Source organism: Heptranchias perlo, chromosome 3, assembly GCF_035084215.1.
Source record: "Heptranchias perlo isolate sHepPer1 chromosome 3, sHepPer1.hap1, whole genome shotgun sequence".
NCBI classification, from domain to species: domain Eukaryota; kingdom Metazoa; phylum Chordata; class Chondrichthyes; order Hexanchiformes; family Hexanchidae; genus Heptranchias; species Heptranchias perlo.
The window spans coordinates 35586473-35602699 of record NC_090327.1 but is presented as its reverse complement, the minus strand read 5'-3'; the positions used below and the strand labels follow the sequence as shown (position 1 = coordinate 35602699).

At 42.9% G+C, this 16227-nt stretch overlaps 1 protein-coding gene across 2 annotated transcripts in view; it reads right to left on the bottom strand.

Moving 5' to 3' along the window:
• Positions 1-10176: 10176 nt before the first annotated feature.
• snap47 (synaptosome associated protein 47) overlaps positions 10177-16227 on the bottom strand; it is a 34036-nt gene continuing 27985 nt past the window's right edge. For both annotated transcript variants that reach the window (XM_067978810.1, XM_067978803.1), the window contains exon 5: positions 10177-14346. In XM_067978810.1, the coding sequence (XP_067834911.1) occupies positions 14200-14346 (147 nt within the window). In that variant the 3' untranslated portion in view covers positions 10177-14199. The remainder of the gene's footprint in view (positions 14347-16227) is intronic.

Here is a 16227-nt window from a genome sequence, read left to right as displayed (position 1 = left end):
TCCTAGTTAAGGATCCCCTTGGAACGAGCGACCACAGCATGGTTGAATTCCATATCCAATTAGAGGGTGAGAAGGTTGATTCTCAAACAAGCGTACTGAGCTTGAATAAAGGAGACTATGATGGTATGAGAGCGGAATTGATTAAAGTGGACTGGGAAAATAGATTAAAGGGTAAGACGGTACATGAGCAGTGGTGTTCATTTAGGGAGTTATTTTACAACTTTCAAAATAAATATATTCCACTGAGGAAAAAAGGGTGTAAAAGAAATGACAGCCATCCGTGGCTAAGTAAAGAAATCAAGGATCGTATCCGACTAAAAACAAGGACATATAAGGTAGCCAAACTTAGTGGGAGGATAGAAGATTGGGAATTCTTCAAAAGACAGCAAAAAGTAACTAAAGGATTGATTAAGAAAGGGAAGTTAGATTATGAAAAGAAATTAGCAAAAAATATAAAAACAGATAGCAAGAGTTTCTATAGTTATATAAAAAGAAAAAGGGTGGCTAAGGCAAACATAGGTCCCTTAGAGGATGAGACCGGGAAATTAATGGTGGGAAACATGGAGATGGCAAAAATGCTGAACAAATATTTTGTTTCAGTCTTTACAGTAGAGGACACTAAGAATATCCCAACACTGGACAAACAGGGGACTCTCGGGGGGGAGGAGCTAAATACGATTAAAATCACTCAGGAGATGGTACTCAGTAAAATAATGGGACTCAAGGCGGATAAATCCCCTGGACCTGATGGCTTCCATCCTAGGGTCTTGAGGGAAGTGGCAGTAGGGATTGTGGATGCTTTGGTGATAGTTTTCCAAAATTCCCTGGACTCAGGAGAGGTCCCGGTAGATTGGAAAACTGCTAATGTAACACCGTTATTTAAAAAGGGTAGTAGGCAGAAGGCTGGAAATTATAGGCCAGTTAGCTTAACATCTGTGGTGGGTAAAATTTTGGAGTCTATTATTAAGGAGACAGTAATGGAACATTTAGATAAGCATAATTTAATAGGACAAAGTCAGCATGGCTTTATGAAGGGGAAGTCATGTCTGACAAATTTGCTTGAGTTCTTCGAGGATATAACGTATAGGGTGGATAAAGGGGAACCAGTGGACATAGTGTATTTAGACTTCCAGAAGGCATTCGACAAGGTGCCACATAAAAGATTATTACTTAAGATAAAAAATCACGGGATTGGGGGTAATATTCTGGCATGGGTGGAGGATTGGTTATCGAACAGGAAGCAGAGAGTTGGGATAAATGGTTCATTTTCGGACTGGCAACCAGTAACCAGTGGTGTTCCACAGGGGTCGGTGCTGGGTCCCCAACTCTTTACAATCTATATTAACGATTTGGAGGAGGGGACCGAGTGCAACATATCAAAATTTGCAGATGATACAAAGATGGGAGGGAAAGTAGAGAGTGAGGAGGACATAAAAAACCTGCAAGGGGATATAGACAGGCTGGGTGAGTGGGCGGAGATTTGGCAGATGCAATATAATATTGGAAAATGTGAGGTTATGCACTTTGGCAGGAAAAATCAGAGAGCAAGTTATTTTCTTAATGGCGAGAGACTGGAAAGTACTGCAGTACAAAGGGATCTGGGGGTCCTAGTGCAAGAAAATCAAAAAGTTGGTATGCAGGTGCAGCAGGTGATCAAGAAAGCCAACGGAATGTTGGCTTTTATTGCTAGGGGGATAGAATATAAAAACAAGGAGGTATTGCTGCAGTTATATAAGGTATTGGTGAGACCGCACCTGGAATACTGCATACAGTTTTGGTCTCCATACTTAAGAAAAGACATACTTGCTCTCGAGGCAGTACAAAGAAGGTTCACTCGGTTAATCCCGGGGATGAGGGGGCGGACATATGAGGAGAGGTTGAGTAGATTGGGACTCTACTCATTGGAGTTCAGAAGAATGAGAGGCGATCTTATTGAAACATATAAGATTGTGAAGGGTCTTGATCGGGTGGATGCAGTAAGGATGTTCCCAAAGATGGGTGAAACTAGAACTAGGGGGCATAATCTTAGAATAAGGGGCTGCTCTTTCAAAACTGAGATGAGGAGAAACTTCTTCACTCAGAGGGTGGTAGGTCTGTGGAATTTGCTGCCCCAGGAAGCTGTGGAAGCTACATCATTAGATAAATTTAAAACAGAAATAGACAGTTTCCTAGAAGTAAAGGGAATTAGGGGTTATGGGGAGCGGGCAGGAAATTGGACATGAAGCTGAGTTCGGATCGGTCAATGCCCTGTGGGTGGCGGAGAGGGCCCAGGGGCTATGTGGCCGGGTCCTGCTCCGACTTCTTGTGTTCTTTAGATTTGTGGTTGGGATCAGATCAGCCATGATCTTATTGAATGGCGGAGCAGGCTCGAGGGGCCGATTGGCCTACTCCTGCTCCAATTTCTTATGTTCTTATGTTCTTATGAAAGGAAGAGAGTCAGGGACAGAAAGAGCAAGACTGAGAAATAGAGCCACAGAGAAATAGAGAAAAAGCGATAGAGAAATAAGAAAGAAAAAGAGACAGCGAGAGAAAATTAAGAGGGAGAAGGAAAGAAAGATAAATAGGGAGAAAAAGATAGTGAAAGAGTGACACCAAAGAGAGAAATAGAGGAAGAACAATAAAGATGAAGAAAAGAAGAGAGAAATAGAGACAAGAAGAGAAAAATATAGAGATAGGGAGAAGGTGAGAGGCACAAAGAATGAACTAGAGAGAAAAGAGAATTAGAGAAAAGGAAATAGAGAGACAAAAAGAGAGCGAAATCAGGAGGGAAAGAGAAAAACAGAGGTGAAGAGAGAGACAGCAATACAAATAGTAACAAAGAGAGAGAAAGACAGAAATAGAATGAGAGAACTGAGACAGAACAATAGAGAGCAAAAGGACAAAATACGAAGTGAGAATAGAGAAAAATGACAAAAAGGGCAGACAAAACATTAAACTGACAGGTGGGACCTGTTACATTGTCCCCTACAGAGCCTGTGCTTCTGTGTCCAAATATTGCCAATTATGGAGTTGAGCTGTGGGTTTAGACTGATGGGCACACTCTAAAATGAAATCTATTTTACAAAGTGTATGTAAACTGGATTTGGAACTTAAACCCAATCATCAGGAACCCTTACTGCAAACCTTGGCATACTTATTTACACATCTGTTAGGCACAAACTGGTTGGGAAACGAGCGGGCATTTTTTTAAATTATAAAATATTTAATTAAATTGCAGTTTTGTAGCATTTTACAGTTTTAGAAATATATCTTATGGTTTTCTAAAAAAATTTTTGTTACAAAACCATTCAATATTTTGCCAATGAACGTTGTTTTTTTAACTATCTGAAAAATATTCACTGCAAACCCACAACAGTTGGGACTTAAGTACATGGCTTCTCTGGGCTGTTTACTTTCTTTAAAAAAGTCTTGTTTTGTCGTTATGCTTGCTCTAGGCTGAGGGCTTTCCCTGCACTGAAGGATCCAGCACAGCAAGACACCGGTGCCCCCTCGTGGAAAGGAAGTACATTTCAGTAGGGTGTCTGCTTTTATACCTACTCAAATTATGTGCTAAATGGATGATGTGAGGGGATTGAGGACAGGTGGATGTGAAGGATCATTCCTATAGTGTGATGTTGTACTAGAAAGTGGAGGACTGGCAGGTGTGAAGGACGAGACCTCAGGTCGAGTGCCGTGCCAGGGGTTTAAAGACAGGTGGGTGAATCCAAAGAAAGAAACGGTATGATTGAGGACAGTTGAATACTTAACGGGGAGAGAGGAAACACAGTTCAATTAGAGAGATTTCTTTTATTGAGACACCTACTGAAGTTTAGAATAATGAAAGGGCCAGATTGTGCACCTATTGATAGATTATTTTAGTTTGACAGATTTAAACTATGTAAGAGTAGGTGTAGGCTAGATGTTAGGCGGTTCTTCTTTTCCCAGAGAGCGAGCCTCTGGAATGCATTGCCGGCTTGTGCGATGTTTGCTAACTCTCCGCATGCCTTCAAGAGGGAGCTGGACTGGTTATCACCTGGGGCAGAGATCGAATCATACAGAAAGTGAGTGGACTAACAGTTAACAGTCAATGTGATCTCTTGGAATGGTTTTGATCGCCTGAATGAGTCGGAGAGGAATTTTCCAGAGTTCGATGGACCAGCTGGTCTTTTCCTGCCCGTCACTTTTGTATATTAGAAAATGTAAAGAATGAGATCAAGGTTCAAAGCAGAGAACTCAAGTAGGGGTTAAGTGAAGCCAAGATTGGGTTTAAAACCCTGCAAAATTGTAAGAGGAAGGACAAAGGAGTTCCATAGTTGAGGGCAGATAAATCAATCTGAAGAATGAGACAGTGGGTCTGGTACTGTCCAATGAGTCTTCCTTTGAACAAAATGAGGATGCAGGGAGGAGCAAGAACGTGTACAGAATGGGTCAATCTACAGGATGAGCATCGGACATTAAGAAGAAACAGGTCTATGACTTTTTGGCACTCAAAGTAAAATGTATTTATGTTTTTGTTAATATTTAATCAGTGCTGGCACACACCCCTACCACTGACCGCCAGTGGTGAAGCCACTCTCCCCACCTGAGTTCTTCCTGCCAATTTTAAGCAGCTATTTATATTTACAGGGTCAATGAGTCATGCAGGCAGAAGTTTAGACTCAGTATTGACCAGAGGAGGTAATCGGTTAACCTGCATCTGCATAAAACCGGCAAATCCACTCAACAACCTGAGCATCGCACATGGGAGATTTTTCTGTCAACTGGGTCTACTCCACCAAACAGTAATCTTACACGTTAACTCAGTGAGGTTGCTGCCTGTACAGATTCTGCCCCAAGTCATTTCAATTCCTGATCAGAGGGGGCTGTTCCTTTTATATAAACAAGGTTATTTTTTTCTCTCGCTCTATTTTGGTGCATTTTGTGCTCATCAAGGTGATGGGAGGTTAGTGTCGGGAAACAGCGTGCTGTCAGGGTCAAGCGCTCCCAAGTCAAGTGGGAGGGCAAACTGGGAGACTCTTAAGATGGCTGGGGTTGAGAGGAACAAAGGCTGTTGGTGTAATGAAGGCTGAGCATGCAGTAGGGAGCTCTTCAAGGTGGATCGTAAACCACCACACAGGAAAGGGTTTTGGGTAGGGGCTGGTGGGGGTGTCCTACACTGAATTTAGGCCCGGGTACTAGAAGTACCCAAAGCTCAGATTATCTCAGAAAAGATGTCGAAATGTGGCTTTGCCATTCCCTCCCCTGAAGGGGGTGAGAGACATGATCCAGATCTTTAAACAACTCTAAACAAATAAAGTGCTGGCCACAATCAGGTATGGTGGCATAACAGTCATGTACACTCCCAGAGGTCAAGAGTTCGAATCCCACCGTGGCAAGTTATGAACTTGAATTAAATAAATCTGGTAATTCGTGGACTGGCCTTGAAAAAAAAAATCTAACTGGTTAACTGATGTCCTTCAGAGAAGGGAACCTGCCACCTCTACCTGGTCTGGCCTACATGTGACTCCAGTCTCACATTACGTAGTTGCTTCAATGCCCTCACTATCAAGAAGAGGGCCTACTCCACCTGCTTAAAGCAACTAGAAATGGGCAATAAAAATGTGGCTTTTTGCCATTGTGAACCAAGAACCAAGAACAAATAAAAAATATTGACAACCAGGGGGTACAGACTCACAAGTTAGAATAGGGAAGGTAAATGGATTTAACCACTGTACACAGAAGGCGGTGAATATGTAGAACAGACTGTGCGGAGAGTGTGGAGGTGGAGAGTGACAACAAATTAAAGATAGAACTGGATGGATATTTGGCAGAGAAAGGGATCAATGGGTTTCAGAGATAGAATAGTGTGTGGACTTTTTCAAACCTTGGAAGCGGCCAGATTGACAACACTGGTTTCTCTGAGTTCTGTGCACTCCTGTGTTCCTACTATTTAACTTGAACCATAATTACAAGATTGAGAGATAAGAAATTAATAAGTGACAGAGGCTTAGAAAAATGATTTCCCTCCAGGGAAGGGAAGGCCACTGAAGCATGGATTCAAGAGCCATTTCTAGATAGATAGAGAGAGAGAGACACTGAGGGGTATGGGTGGGTAAGTGGGACTTGAAACCAGCAAAAAGGGACAGGTTTGTTCAGCCTGGTAGTCTTTCCCTGTTCCCAAAAATTATGAAATAGTTCCCAATAAAATGTCACTGCGCAAATTCTTTATCAAAGATCTTGACCAATATCCACTTATGAAAAGGACTGAAGCTTATAAAAGAGGTTTTGTAATGGGAGTTCAAGTCTTCACCTACTCTAGGAACTGCTTGGATGACATTACCAGGGCAGCCTACACATTCTAGAGCAGCCCTGTTCATTAATCAGAAGTCAGCACGTCAAACTAACACGGTGGCAGAGTCTGCAGCTCATAAGAACTTTTTCTGGCTTTGTGCAGGCCGATCCAAAGCATTGTGTTCTATAGTGAATGGAATTGCTTCAGGATTCACGTGAGCTCTCTTTTATATAGGAACGATCAGGACCAGATCGCAAAATAGAGTCAGAAAAATTTGCAGGGCTATGGGGAAAGAGCGGGCAGAGTGGGACTAATTGGAGAGTAGTTAAGTCCAAACAATCTGTCCTTCCTTGTTCTGAGCTGGAGTCTGTGCTCCCTTCAACGATTGAGCATTTTTATTGGGCAAACGGATGTCACCCGCCGCTCATAAGTAACTAACCCACAAACGTTTTGCGTGTTTCTGGGCGCCAATTTGCTTTAATTGAGACTTGCAAGAAGTGAAACAGTCTTCCCCGGGCTTCTCTGAACTGTGAGAGGAAGAAAGGAGCTCTGTGTCCCCTCCACCAATCAGCTTGAAGCAAGCCACGCTGTGAGAACCAGGAAGTGAAGCTCATTCACAAACCGTGGAGAGTGAGAACAAGCAGTGTCAGATAAGATTAGTAAATGTACTATAAAAACAGATAGAGAAAGCGAAATACAGGGAGTGTGGGATTAAAAGACTGAGATAAAAGAGACAGAAAGAAAAAGTAAATAAATTAAAATTTTAATTTTTTTATGCAAACATTTTTTTTCTTGAAATTCCAAAAACTATTAAAATCAGGAGTAATGAGATGCCACAGTTTTTATAAGTTAATTTTCAGAGTCAGAGAGGTTGTTTACCAAGCTGTTAAAAGTTAATTTAGTCCTGGTGTAACTCAGCATACCTTTTTTCTGGCGAGATTAGTCAGTTTCCAGCTGAGCAGGAGAGCAAGTTTGCGCGAGTCCATTGATACCAGCCTGCGATATCTCTAACGCAAGGCTGTCAGATCAGCAGAGAACCAGAAGGAGCAAGTTCCAAATTTCCGCATTTGACTGTGCGTGTGCGCTCGCCGGAACTTGCTCTTCGATTTGCCCTGAAATAACGGTGACCACTATTAGGCTCACCATTATTTTACCAGCAATTTCCGGTCCAATAAGGTTCAGTTTAACTTTACCCCTTGGATTCTTGATCACCTCAATAAGATCTGAGCCTTCTGCATAAACAAACATTCAGTTTTCCTCCTCGTAGCATAATCTGAGAGATAAGTGGAGAGGAGATTTGGTGCTCTGGATGGGAAGGGGAAATGTGCAAACTGAAGCTTTTTTCCTACTGGCAAGTGAATTTTAAAACTATATACTGAACACCCTCCCTCCGTCGTCCCTCACAGCATCCCCTCCTTTCACCACTCAAGGCTTTTCATCTTCTTTAAGCCAACCCTAACTTTTATGCCAAGAACGAGTGCCCAGAATTTTTATTTGGGGTGGGAGGGGTCTCCCTATCGACTGCTGTAACTTCGGTGAATACGTAAAGTTACAGCGGCTAATCGGGAGACCCTCCCCCAAGGAAATTCACGGCAATAAGCGGCATCTTACCACTGAATATTAGCTTCATGTACCCTTGCTCGCATCTCTGGAGCTCTCTGCCAAACAGTTATACTCTTAACTCGGTTCCTTGTGCTCCTCTGATGGGCCAATGGTTAAATACACTGCCCCTAATGATACTGAGCCAGGTACATCCCAGGTTTAAACCTCACGTGGCATCAGTGTCTCTGGACTAGGGACAAGAAACTTGCTACTCAGCAGTTCAAGAAGGCGGCACACTAACAACTGTCTCAGGGCGGCTAGGGGCGGGCAATAAATGCTGGCCTTGCCAGCAACGAGAATAAATATATATATTTTTTAAACTTTGTTTCTTACACATAGAAATGCAGAATCAACCAGCACCTTCTAGACCAAGGTTGACTGAGAATGATTGGGGCTCGCAGGGGAAGGCTCTGAGCCTACCCTTGGGAGCAACTAATAAATCTTCCAACTATTTCTGTGTTCTCGAGACAGAGATGGAGTCAGTAGCCTCCCGCTGCACCCTGTTGCTATGCCACCCAGAACACAACACAGGAGAATTGTGTAAACACATAGGCAAGGGAGCCCTAACCGACACATCCAAAAACTTTCAACGTAGCCTCTGTAATGTGGTGTGTAGATTTATTTCAGTAATTATTGTACAAAGCAAACACGACACAGGCAGAGTACATTTCCATACAGCAAATCAGTAATACAGTACTGAAAGTTAAGAGATTTAATAATGCCTGCTCCCCATTACAAACCCTTTTCCTAAACATGGAGAGTCTGTAGACAATTACCTGAAACCGCTTGAAATTCGACTCCCTCTATCGTTATAATCAACGGTTGATCTTAAAGACCACACAAACAAAAAAAATGACTACATGTATATAATTCCGTCTGAAAATCAGTGCTGTAATTTGCAGAATGACCCTGTCTGGCAGGAATTCTGTTTCCTTCATCGGTCTGGTAGTGCACTTCTCAGGAGCATCGAGTACAAGTTAAGTCAGGGGTGTCCAAACTTTTATTTTTGTGGGCTACATACCATGGAGCCCCATGGGCCACCCATAAAGAATTAGAAAACAAAATGCTGAATTCAAGGAATACGTATAAAATCAATCTCCCAGAAGCTAACTGAAAGACTTAAAATTATTTATTTTTGTAATTAACAAATAAAAGCTTACGTCCGCCTGCAAGATAAGTTACAGACTTAAAACTGTCTGAATTTGGTATTCGACCTCAGGATTGCAGGAGGGCAAGTGACTGGCAGCTCGTGGCCAGATAGCTAGGGACCATGGGCCGGGAACTCATGGCCAGATAGCCAGGGACCACAGACCGGAGCTTCATGGCCAGATAGCAAGGGACCATGGACCGGAAACTTGTGGCCAGATAGCCAAGGACCGTGGACTGGAAACACACGGCCAGATAGTCAGGGACCATGGACCAGACACTCATGGCCAGATAGCCAAGGTACATGGACTGGAAACTCATGGCCAGATAGCCAGGGACCATGGGCTGGAAACACACGGCCAGATAGCAAAGGACCATGGACTGGAAACTCGTGGCCAGATAGCCAAGGTACATGGACTGGAAACTCACGGGCAGATAGCCAGGGACCATAGGCTGGGGCTTCAAGGCCAGATAGCCAGTGATCAATGGATCATCGTTTGTACATCGCTGAGCTAACTTTTTTTTTAAAAAGTAGAAATTTCAACAATGTTCTTTACAAAAAGAAACTTCAAGAAGTGAACAGTCAGGGTACTTAGTAGCATAGGAGTCATTTCAACTTAAACACGGCTTTGAATCCAGCCCAGGCCGAATAGTGCCTCTCTCTCTTGGCTGGACAGGTTCTAGGTGAAAGGAAATTGGACAGTTTACAACAGTTTCCTGGTGGCTGCATGTCCACAACACACCACCTACATACATCAATAAATTGGCATTCTCACTCAGAGACCACAGGATGTGGGGAAATGGAAATGCCACAGTTGGTGCAAGAAAGAAGGATTCTTCTGAAATTAGGACTAAGGCACTTTGTTGGAGCAGAGTCGATGGGAACTTTACTCTGCATCTAAAACCCTGCTATGTGTGATAGGGGTGGTCCACAGACTGATGCCAGGTGTAAAACATGGGTGTCTTACACTGAGTAAGCATGTTAAGAATTAGAAACAAAATATTAAAAAAAAGAGGGACATCGCTGTTCAAAATTAAGCGGCTCGAGAAAAAGTTTTCTAGCTTTATTCCACTCTCCTCACTGTTGAAGCCAAATGTGTAACTCAACAATTTGGCTGCAAGTGAGGGGAGCGGAATAAAGCTAAAAAACTTTTTCTCGAGCCGCTTGAATTTGCACATCGATGTCCCTCTTTTTTTATATTTTTGTTTTTAATTCTTAACATGCTCACATAGCGAGACAGAAACAAAAATGAAACATGGCTGATCCCTGGAGTTAGAAGTAGGACCTATGAGGAACTAGATAAGCTGAGCATTTTCACTCCTGAAGATAGATGTCTCTGAGAGAACGTTATATAGAGATAAACTACTTAACAATATGTAGGCCTGGAACAATACTTTCAGATTAGTCGGGGCTGCAGGACAAGATGGTGCAGGGTCAGCAATGTGAAGAGCAAGGTTAGAACCAACATCAGGGAGTATTTCTTTACAACAAAGAGTGATCAATGGTTGGAGTGGGTTGGCTGGAACTGTTGGGGCCAGATTACACAGCCAGATGCTGTATTGGGAAGATGATAGGGTTGGCATTTATGAAGGTGAAGATCAAAGGGGAAATAAGGTGCAATATATAGAGGATAAGGTGCTGTTGAAGACCAATTGGTCTTGTAAGACCCATGTACCTCAGTCATTTTGTCAGCTTGGTGGCACTATCAATAGTAAACACTGAAATAATGGGAGGCAAGAACTAAAAATTGTACTGGGTCCTAGTAAGTATCAGCAGATTAGGCTTGCCAGCGCACTTTGCTGAGTTGAAAAACACAACCTCCGTGCATCCGTAGATGTGGAGAGACTGTTTCCCCTGGCCGGAGTGTCTAGAACTAGGGGGCATAGTCTCAGGATAAGGGGTGGGCGATTTAGTACTGAGATGAGGAGGAATTTTTTCAATCAGAGGGTGGTGAATCTTTGTAATTCTCTACCCGAGCGCTGTGATGCTCAGCCATTGAGTACATTCAAGACTGAGATCGATAGATTTTTGGATTCTAAGAGATTCAAAGGATATGGGGATTGGGTGGGAAAGTAGAGGTGAGATTAAAGATCAGCAGTGATCTTGTTGAATGGTGGAGCAGGCTCGAGGGGCCGTTTGGCCTCCTCCTACTCCTGCTCCTATTTCTTAACTCTTAAAAGTTCCAAGAGTCATGTTGCTCCAGGGAAACAGAGTCCTACTATAGGCTCTGCCAGGATCACAACACATCCACTCTTATCAGCAAGACTTATGACTTTAATTTCTCCCATTATAAAACCTGACATGTAACTAGCAAACATATGCATGTTACCTTTATATCCATTTTGTCTCTCTACCTGCTCCCTTTCTCTTACTCATACCAAACGGTGCCTAAAAGCACAAGCTGCCAGGCCTTCAACTATTGTCAGTCATTACCTGAAGTCGTTCTTCCTCCTGCATCTCCTTCTCCTCTCATGGCTTTTTGCGTGGAGAGTGGGGCCAGCAGGAGTAACTGGTCCTCACTCCACTTCTAACTGTCCACCCCCACCCCATTCAGGAGTAGGCATGGCACATTGCAGCACACTGGTAAGCACCCTCGTCCAGATTCCTCTCAATGTTAATTATCAAAGTGCTTCTCTGCACAGTATTCCATCTCCCAATTTGGAAGTAGTGGGAGTCGGAATGAGGGAGAGTTCAGCCCACCTCCCTAGCCCATCCCTAGTATCCCTGTAAACAATGCCAACGTGACATCCTAACGTTAAGCATTTCTATCTATTGCACATTTTCGACATGTCTTAAAGTGCATGATGATTCATAAGAACAAGGCAGCAAACAGTTAAGAAAAAGAGACATTTTAAAGTTAAACAGGAGATCCCGCCAAATATGCCATGCCAGTGTATATATCACCTCAGCGTACAAGTTGCTTCATTTATACTCACTAAAACCAAGCTGCAATCTATACCCTGGACTTCACCAAAGACTGGGATGGTGCACCAGTCCCGGTTGGTTCTACTACTTTTTCCCTTTATATCTCCGTAGCAAAGCTGTGTGCACTCACAGCGCTGACTACATTCCCATGCACAGAAATACCACTGCCAATTATTCTCAAAGGGAGAATATATTAACTAGCATTACATTATATTGCAGTATGAAAATTATGCATACAACTTCATGAGTAAATCTTGTATGCATTGGCAACCTAGTAAAACCTTCTTGAGGCCATGCACCATCCTAATAAATGTATTTGCAGCTAACAATTGGTAGGAATAGGCAGGGAAATAACTATCAAGAAATACCAAACATAGATAAAACTCCCAAGAGACAGCAAACATCCCCCAACATTTTACCAAAATTCCAGTTGAACGCTATAGAAAGGACCCAAGCTGTCTTGCAAGACTGCTAGAACCATACAAGTCGATACAGTATTGACACTCTGGCCCTAGATGTCACTAGCATGCTAAATAAATACTGCAGTGCTTATTTAGAATAGTGGTACCAATACATTATATACATGAGCCAATATATTTTAACTTTGTTCTGAATGTCTTGTGTGATACGCTCAATTCTTTATCTTAAATAGCTCCATCATTACTGTCACCAGTGGCAGTGGTAGAGCTGTAATCTCCGGTATTTCAGCCTTGTGCTATACACCTCAAAATAATCTCTTCAGGCACAACCCAAGTTTCAAAGGACAAAATCTGTAATTATATTTTTGTTTTTTCTCCCCCCACCACAATTCAAGTGCATAGTGTAAACATTTCACCCACCCACCATTTACTAAAATCCTAGTGACATTATGTTCACATACTAGAGATATCAAGGGAGAGATAAACATCATTACTGCATTGACGTTTTGCTTCCAATTAGAGTCTGCAGAAGGTTGATGAGAATGGCCCAGGTTGACTTTTTGGATGTTTTCTTACTGTGGGGGTACAGGCTAGGCAGAGACACCCCCAAACTGCAACCGACAGAATGGTCAAGATATGGAACTAACCGCATTTGGGTCCTACCATTCTGTGGCACAAAACTGTGTCTATGGTGACTGACTTAACTACAGTCCGATGCCAATATAGTCAGATTTTAATTCTGGTTACCGTCCTTCCTATTATCCTAGTTCTGATCCTCCACAATCCCAGCTCCACCACTTACTCGTACAGCAATGGTCAAAGTTTCAACTCTAGATTCCCCCGCCCCCTAAACATAGCTTTGTTACAGTTCTAATTATAACACAATAAACTATCCTATGATGCACAAGATGAAAGGAAAAGCCACAAACACTGGAAATCTGAAATTAAAGACAGCTCTATCAGATTCTCAAAAGAGAAACATCTTGACAAATTAACCTCCTTTTCTCTTTCATGTGCTGCTTGATCAACTGTATTATTGGCACTTTCTAGTGATCTCTGGTGGGTGGGATTCACCAGGAAAAGCCCAAGGAAGAAGCAATGATATGGCAGTGGAATTTTCCCAAGCTTCATACAGTAAGAAGACACTTATCGGCACGCATGAACAGCTTTGCAAGACTTCCCCTACATGCTAAAGCTGTGGGTGTCAGCTGTAAATTTGCAAGCAAACAGGAGGGAAAGGCATTCTCAACACAGGTAAACTGCCTCAGGGGTACTTTTATCTATATTCCTTAAAAAAAATCAGCCCATAATACAGTCCTAATAAAAATTCTATATTCAATTAATTATGTTTTTAAACAAGCTACGTTTTAAAGGTTGCAAATCAGAACAGCATCTAAATTTGTATCTTGCAAGCTTTCCTACTTTTCCTACAAGACTTTTGTAGTGTTCTAAAACGAGATGAGTATTAGACTCAAAGACAGTTGCCGTGGTCTCTGACTAACAGAGCATTTTCCTGGCTTCTCTTTGGATGTTGACATGTTGGCGGTGGGGCCGCTTCTAAGGCCAAGACAACAGAATGTCAGACTGGCCACAGATTGTTGCAACAATTTATATGAAGTTTGTCAACAGTCCTAAGCCAAGTACAGACAAACATGTCTTTCCCTATAAGCTTTAGGGACTGGGCGAACAGATCGAAGGACAGGACGATTAAAGCGCACACTGCACCTGATCGACTGCTATCCTGAGCCACTGTTGTTCCAGCTCTTTGAAGCATTCTCTCCAAATGCTGAAGTTCTGATGAAGGGCGAGCCGCAACGAATATAACTGAGCGCTGCAGCACTTGGTCAGCTCAAGTCCTACAGGAGTTTCCGCATTCGCCTGTGACTTGTGTTTATCCGGGATGTTGCCTGGTCCGTGGAGGAGCCGATGACGTCCAGCACTTCGTCCTGGCGCTCCAGCTCGGCCTCAGTATCCAACGCGATACTCTTCAGCTTCCGCAGGATCTAAAAGGAAAGCAGGACACAAGTGAATCATTCTTGGTTGTGTACTAACACAGACGGACACAAGGCGTGTACAATATCACATGGGAGTGAATTGTTCCCCTTCATCCACTTCATTCCAGCGAGCTGGCAACTTACTTCAATGTAACAAAACATCTCCAGGCACTTTGTGGGAGAGCTGACTGAGTTGGGGGAAGGTAACTCAGTTGAAACGATGAGTTTGGAAGAGGTTTTTTGAAGGTGGGGGGTGGGGAAAGTGAGGTAGAAAGGCAGAGGGGTTTAGGAAGAGAATTCCAGAATGCAGGGCCATGACGGTTGACTGAAGCAGAAAGAGGAGGCAGAGCACAATACTCCAGACTCAGAAGCACGGAGGGTACAAGCTGGGACATAGGACTGGAGCAGGCTCCACATGAGCTGTATAGCACCAGACAGGAGTGAATTTTCCCAGTGTCTGCCACACATCTATAGGAGCTCACACTGAGACTCATAAAAGTTATAGAATTCCAGATAGTGAATGAACTTTTCCAGTATGCTGGAACACCCTAAGATATTAGATATTCTAAAGCAGCAGCATTCAACAACAACTTGCATTTATTTGACGTAGAAAAACATCCCAAAGTTCTTCACAAAAGCTAACCTGACAAAAATGTAAGCTGAGCCAAAGAATGAGATAAGAGGGTGATTAAAAGCTTGGTGAAAGAGGTGGGTTTTAAGCATAGAGTTGTGCTGTGATACTCCCCACTCAGTAGCTAGGCTCACTTATAAAGGACAGCACTTGGATGAGGTACTGAAGAACTACCAACACCCATGTAACCATACCACCCTGAGACAGAGTATTTTCGGAGGTGGGTGAAACTGGACTTACAAATCAATGACTCAGTACTGCATAGCTGTCAATGTGGTGAGTTGCCATTTGGGGTAAAACCAGCTGATTTTACCACTTTCAGAGTCTTGTGCTCTGGAGCAGCTTTTCTCAGCTGTGCTTTTCATTGTCACAACGTCCCAATTAAAACAGGGCAGCGGAGAGATGTGGGGTACAGGCCTGAACGGTGTTTACTGTGGAGGAGTACATATTTTGGAGTTCTTAAACTCCATTGGGGATTGCTTCAGTGGTCGGCTTCCAAGGAAGCACTGGCATGATGTCCAAAAATAAGACACATAGGTACTGTTTCTATGCTGGTTGTTGTCCAAGTAAACCCATGCGTTGCAAAGAAATAATACTGGCATATAAAAATAATCTGGATTTAGATTCAAGATTTTTCAATAAAGGGGGATAGAATTCAAATCTAGATTTGAATACTGTCATTTGGCCTTTAGCTCTATTTCCGTGGGCATTGCTTGCCGAGCGCAACAGTGCAAAACACTGGGTATTGAGCCAGCACTTTAGAAATTACAATGTCGGTACTGGGACTTCAGTAAAGTGAAGGTGGTGTACTGTTTTCACACTCTGTCCACTTTAACTGCACAAAGAAATACAATTGTAAATTGTCGCTTGTCAAACTTCAGTTGTGCTTTAAGTGTATTTCAAACTGATTTGGGAGTGCGGTCATGTGGGTAAACATGACCTTTCCACGACAGCAACAAGCCACCAACAGCAATGAGGCGAATGCTCAGTTCATCTATTTGCGATGGTGTTGGCCAGGACACTGGGAGAATTCCCTGTCCATCTTTGAGTAACGGTATGGCACATAGAATCATAGAATCATAGAAGTTACAACATGGAAACAGGCCCTTCGGCCCAACATGTCCATGTCGCCCAGTTTATACCACTAAGCTAGTCCCAATTGCCTGCACTTGGCCCATATCCATCTTACCCATGTAACTGTCCAAATGCTTTTTAAAAGACAAAATTGTACCCGCCTCTACTACTGCCTCTGGCAGCTC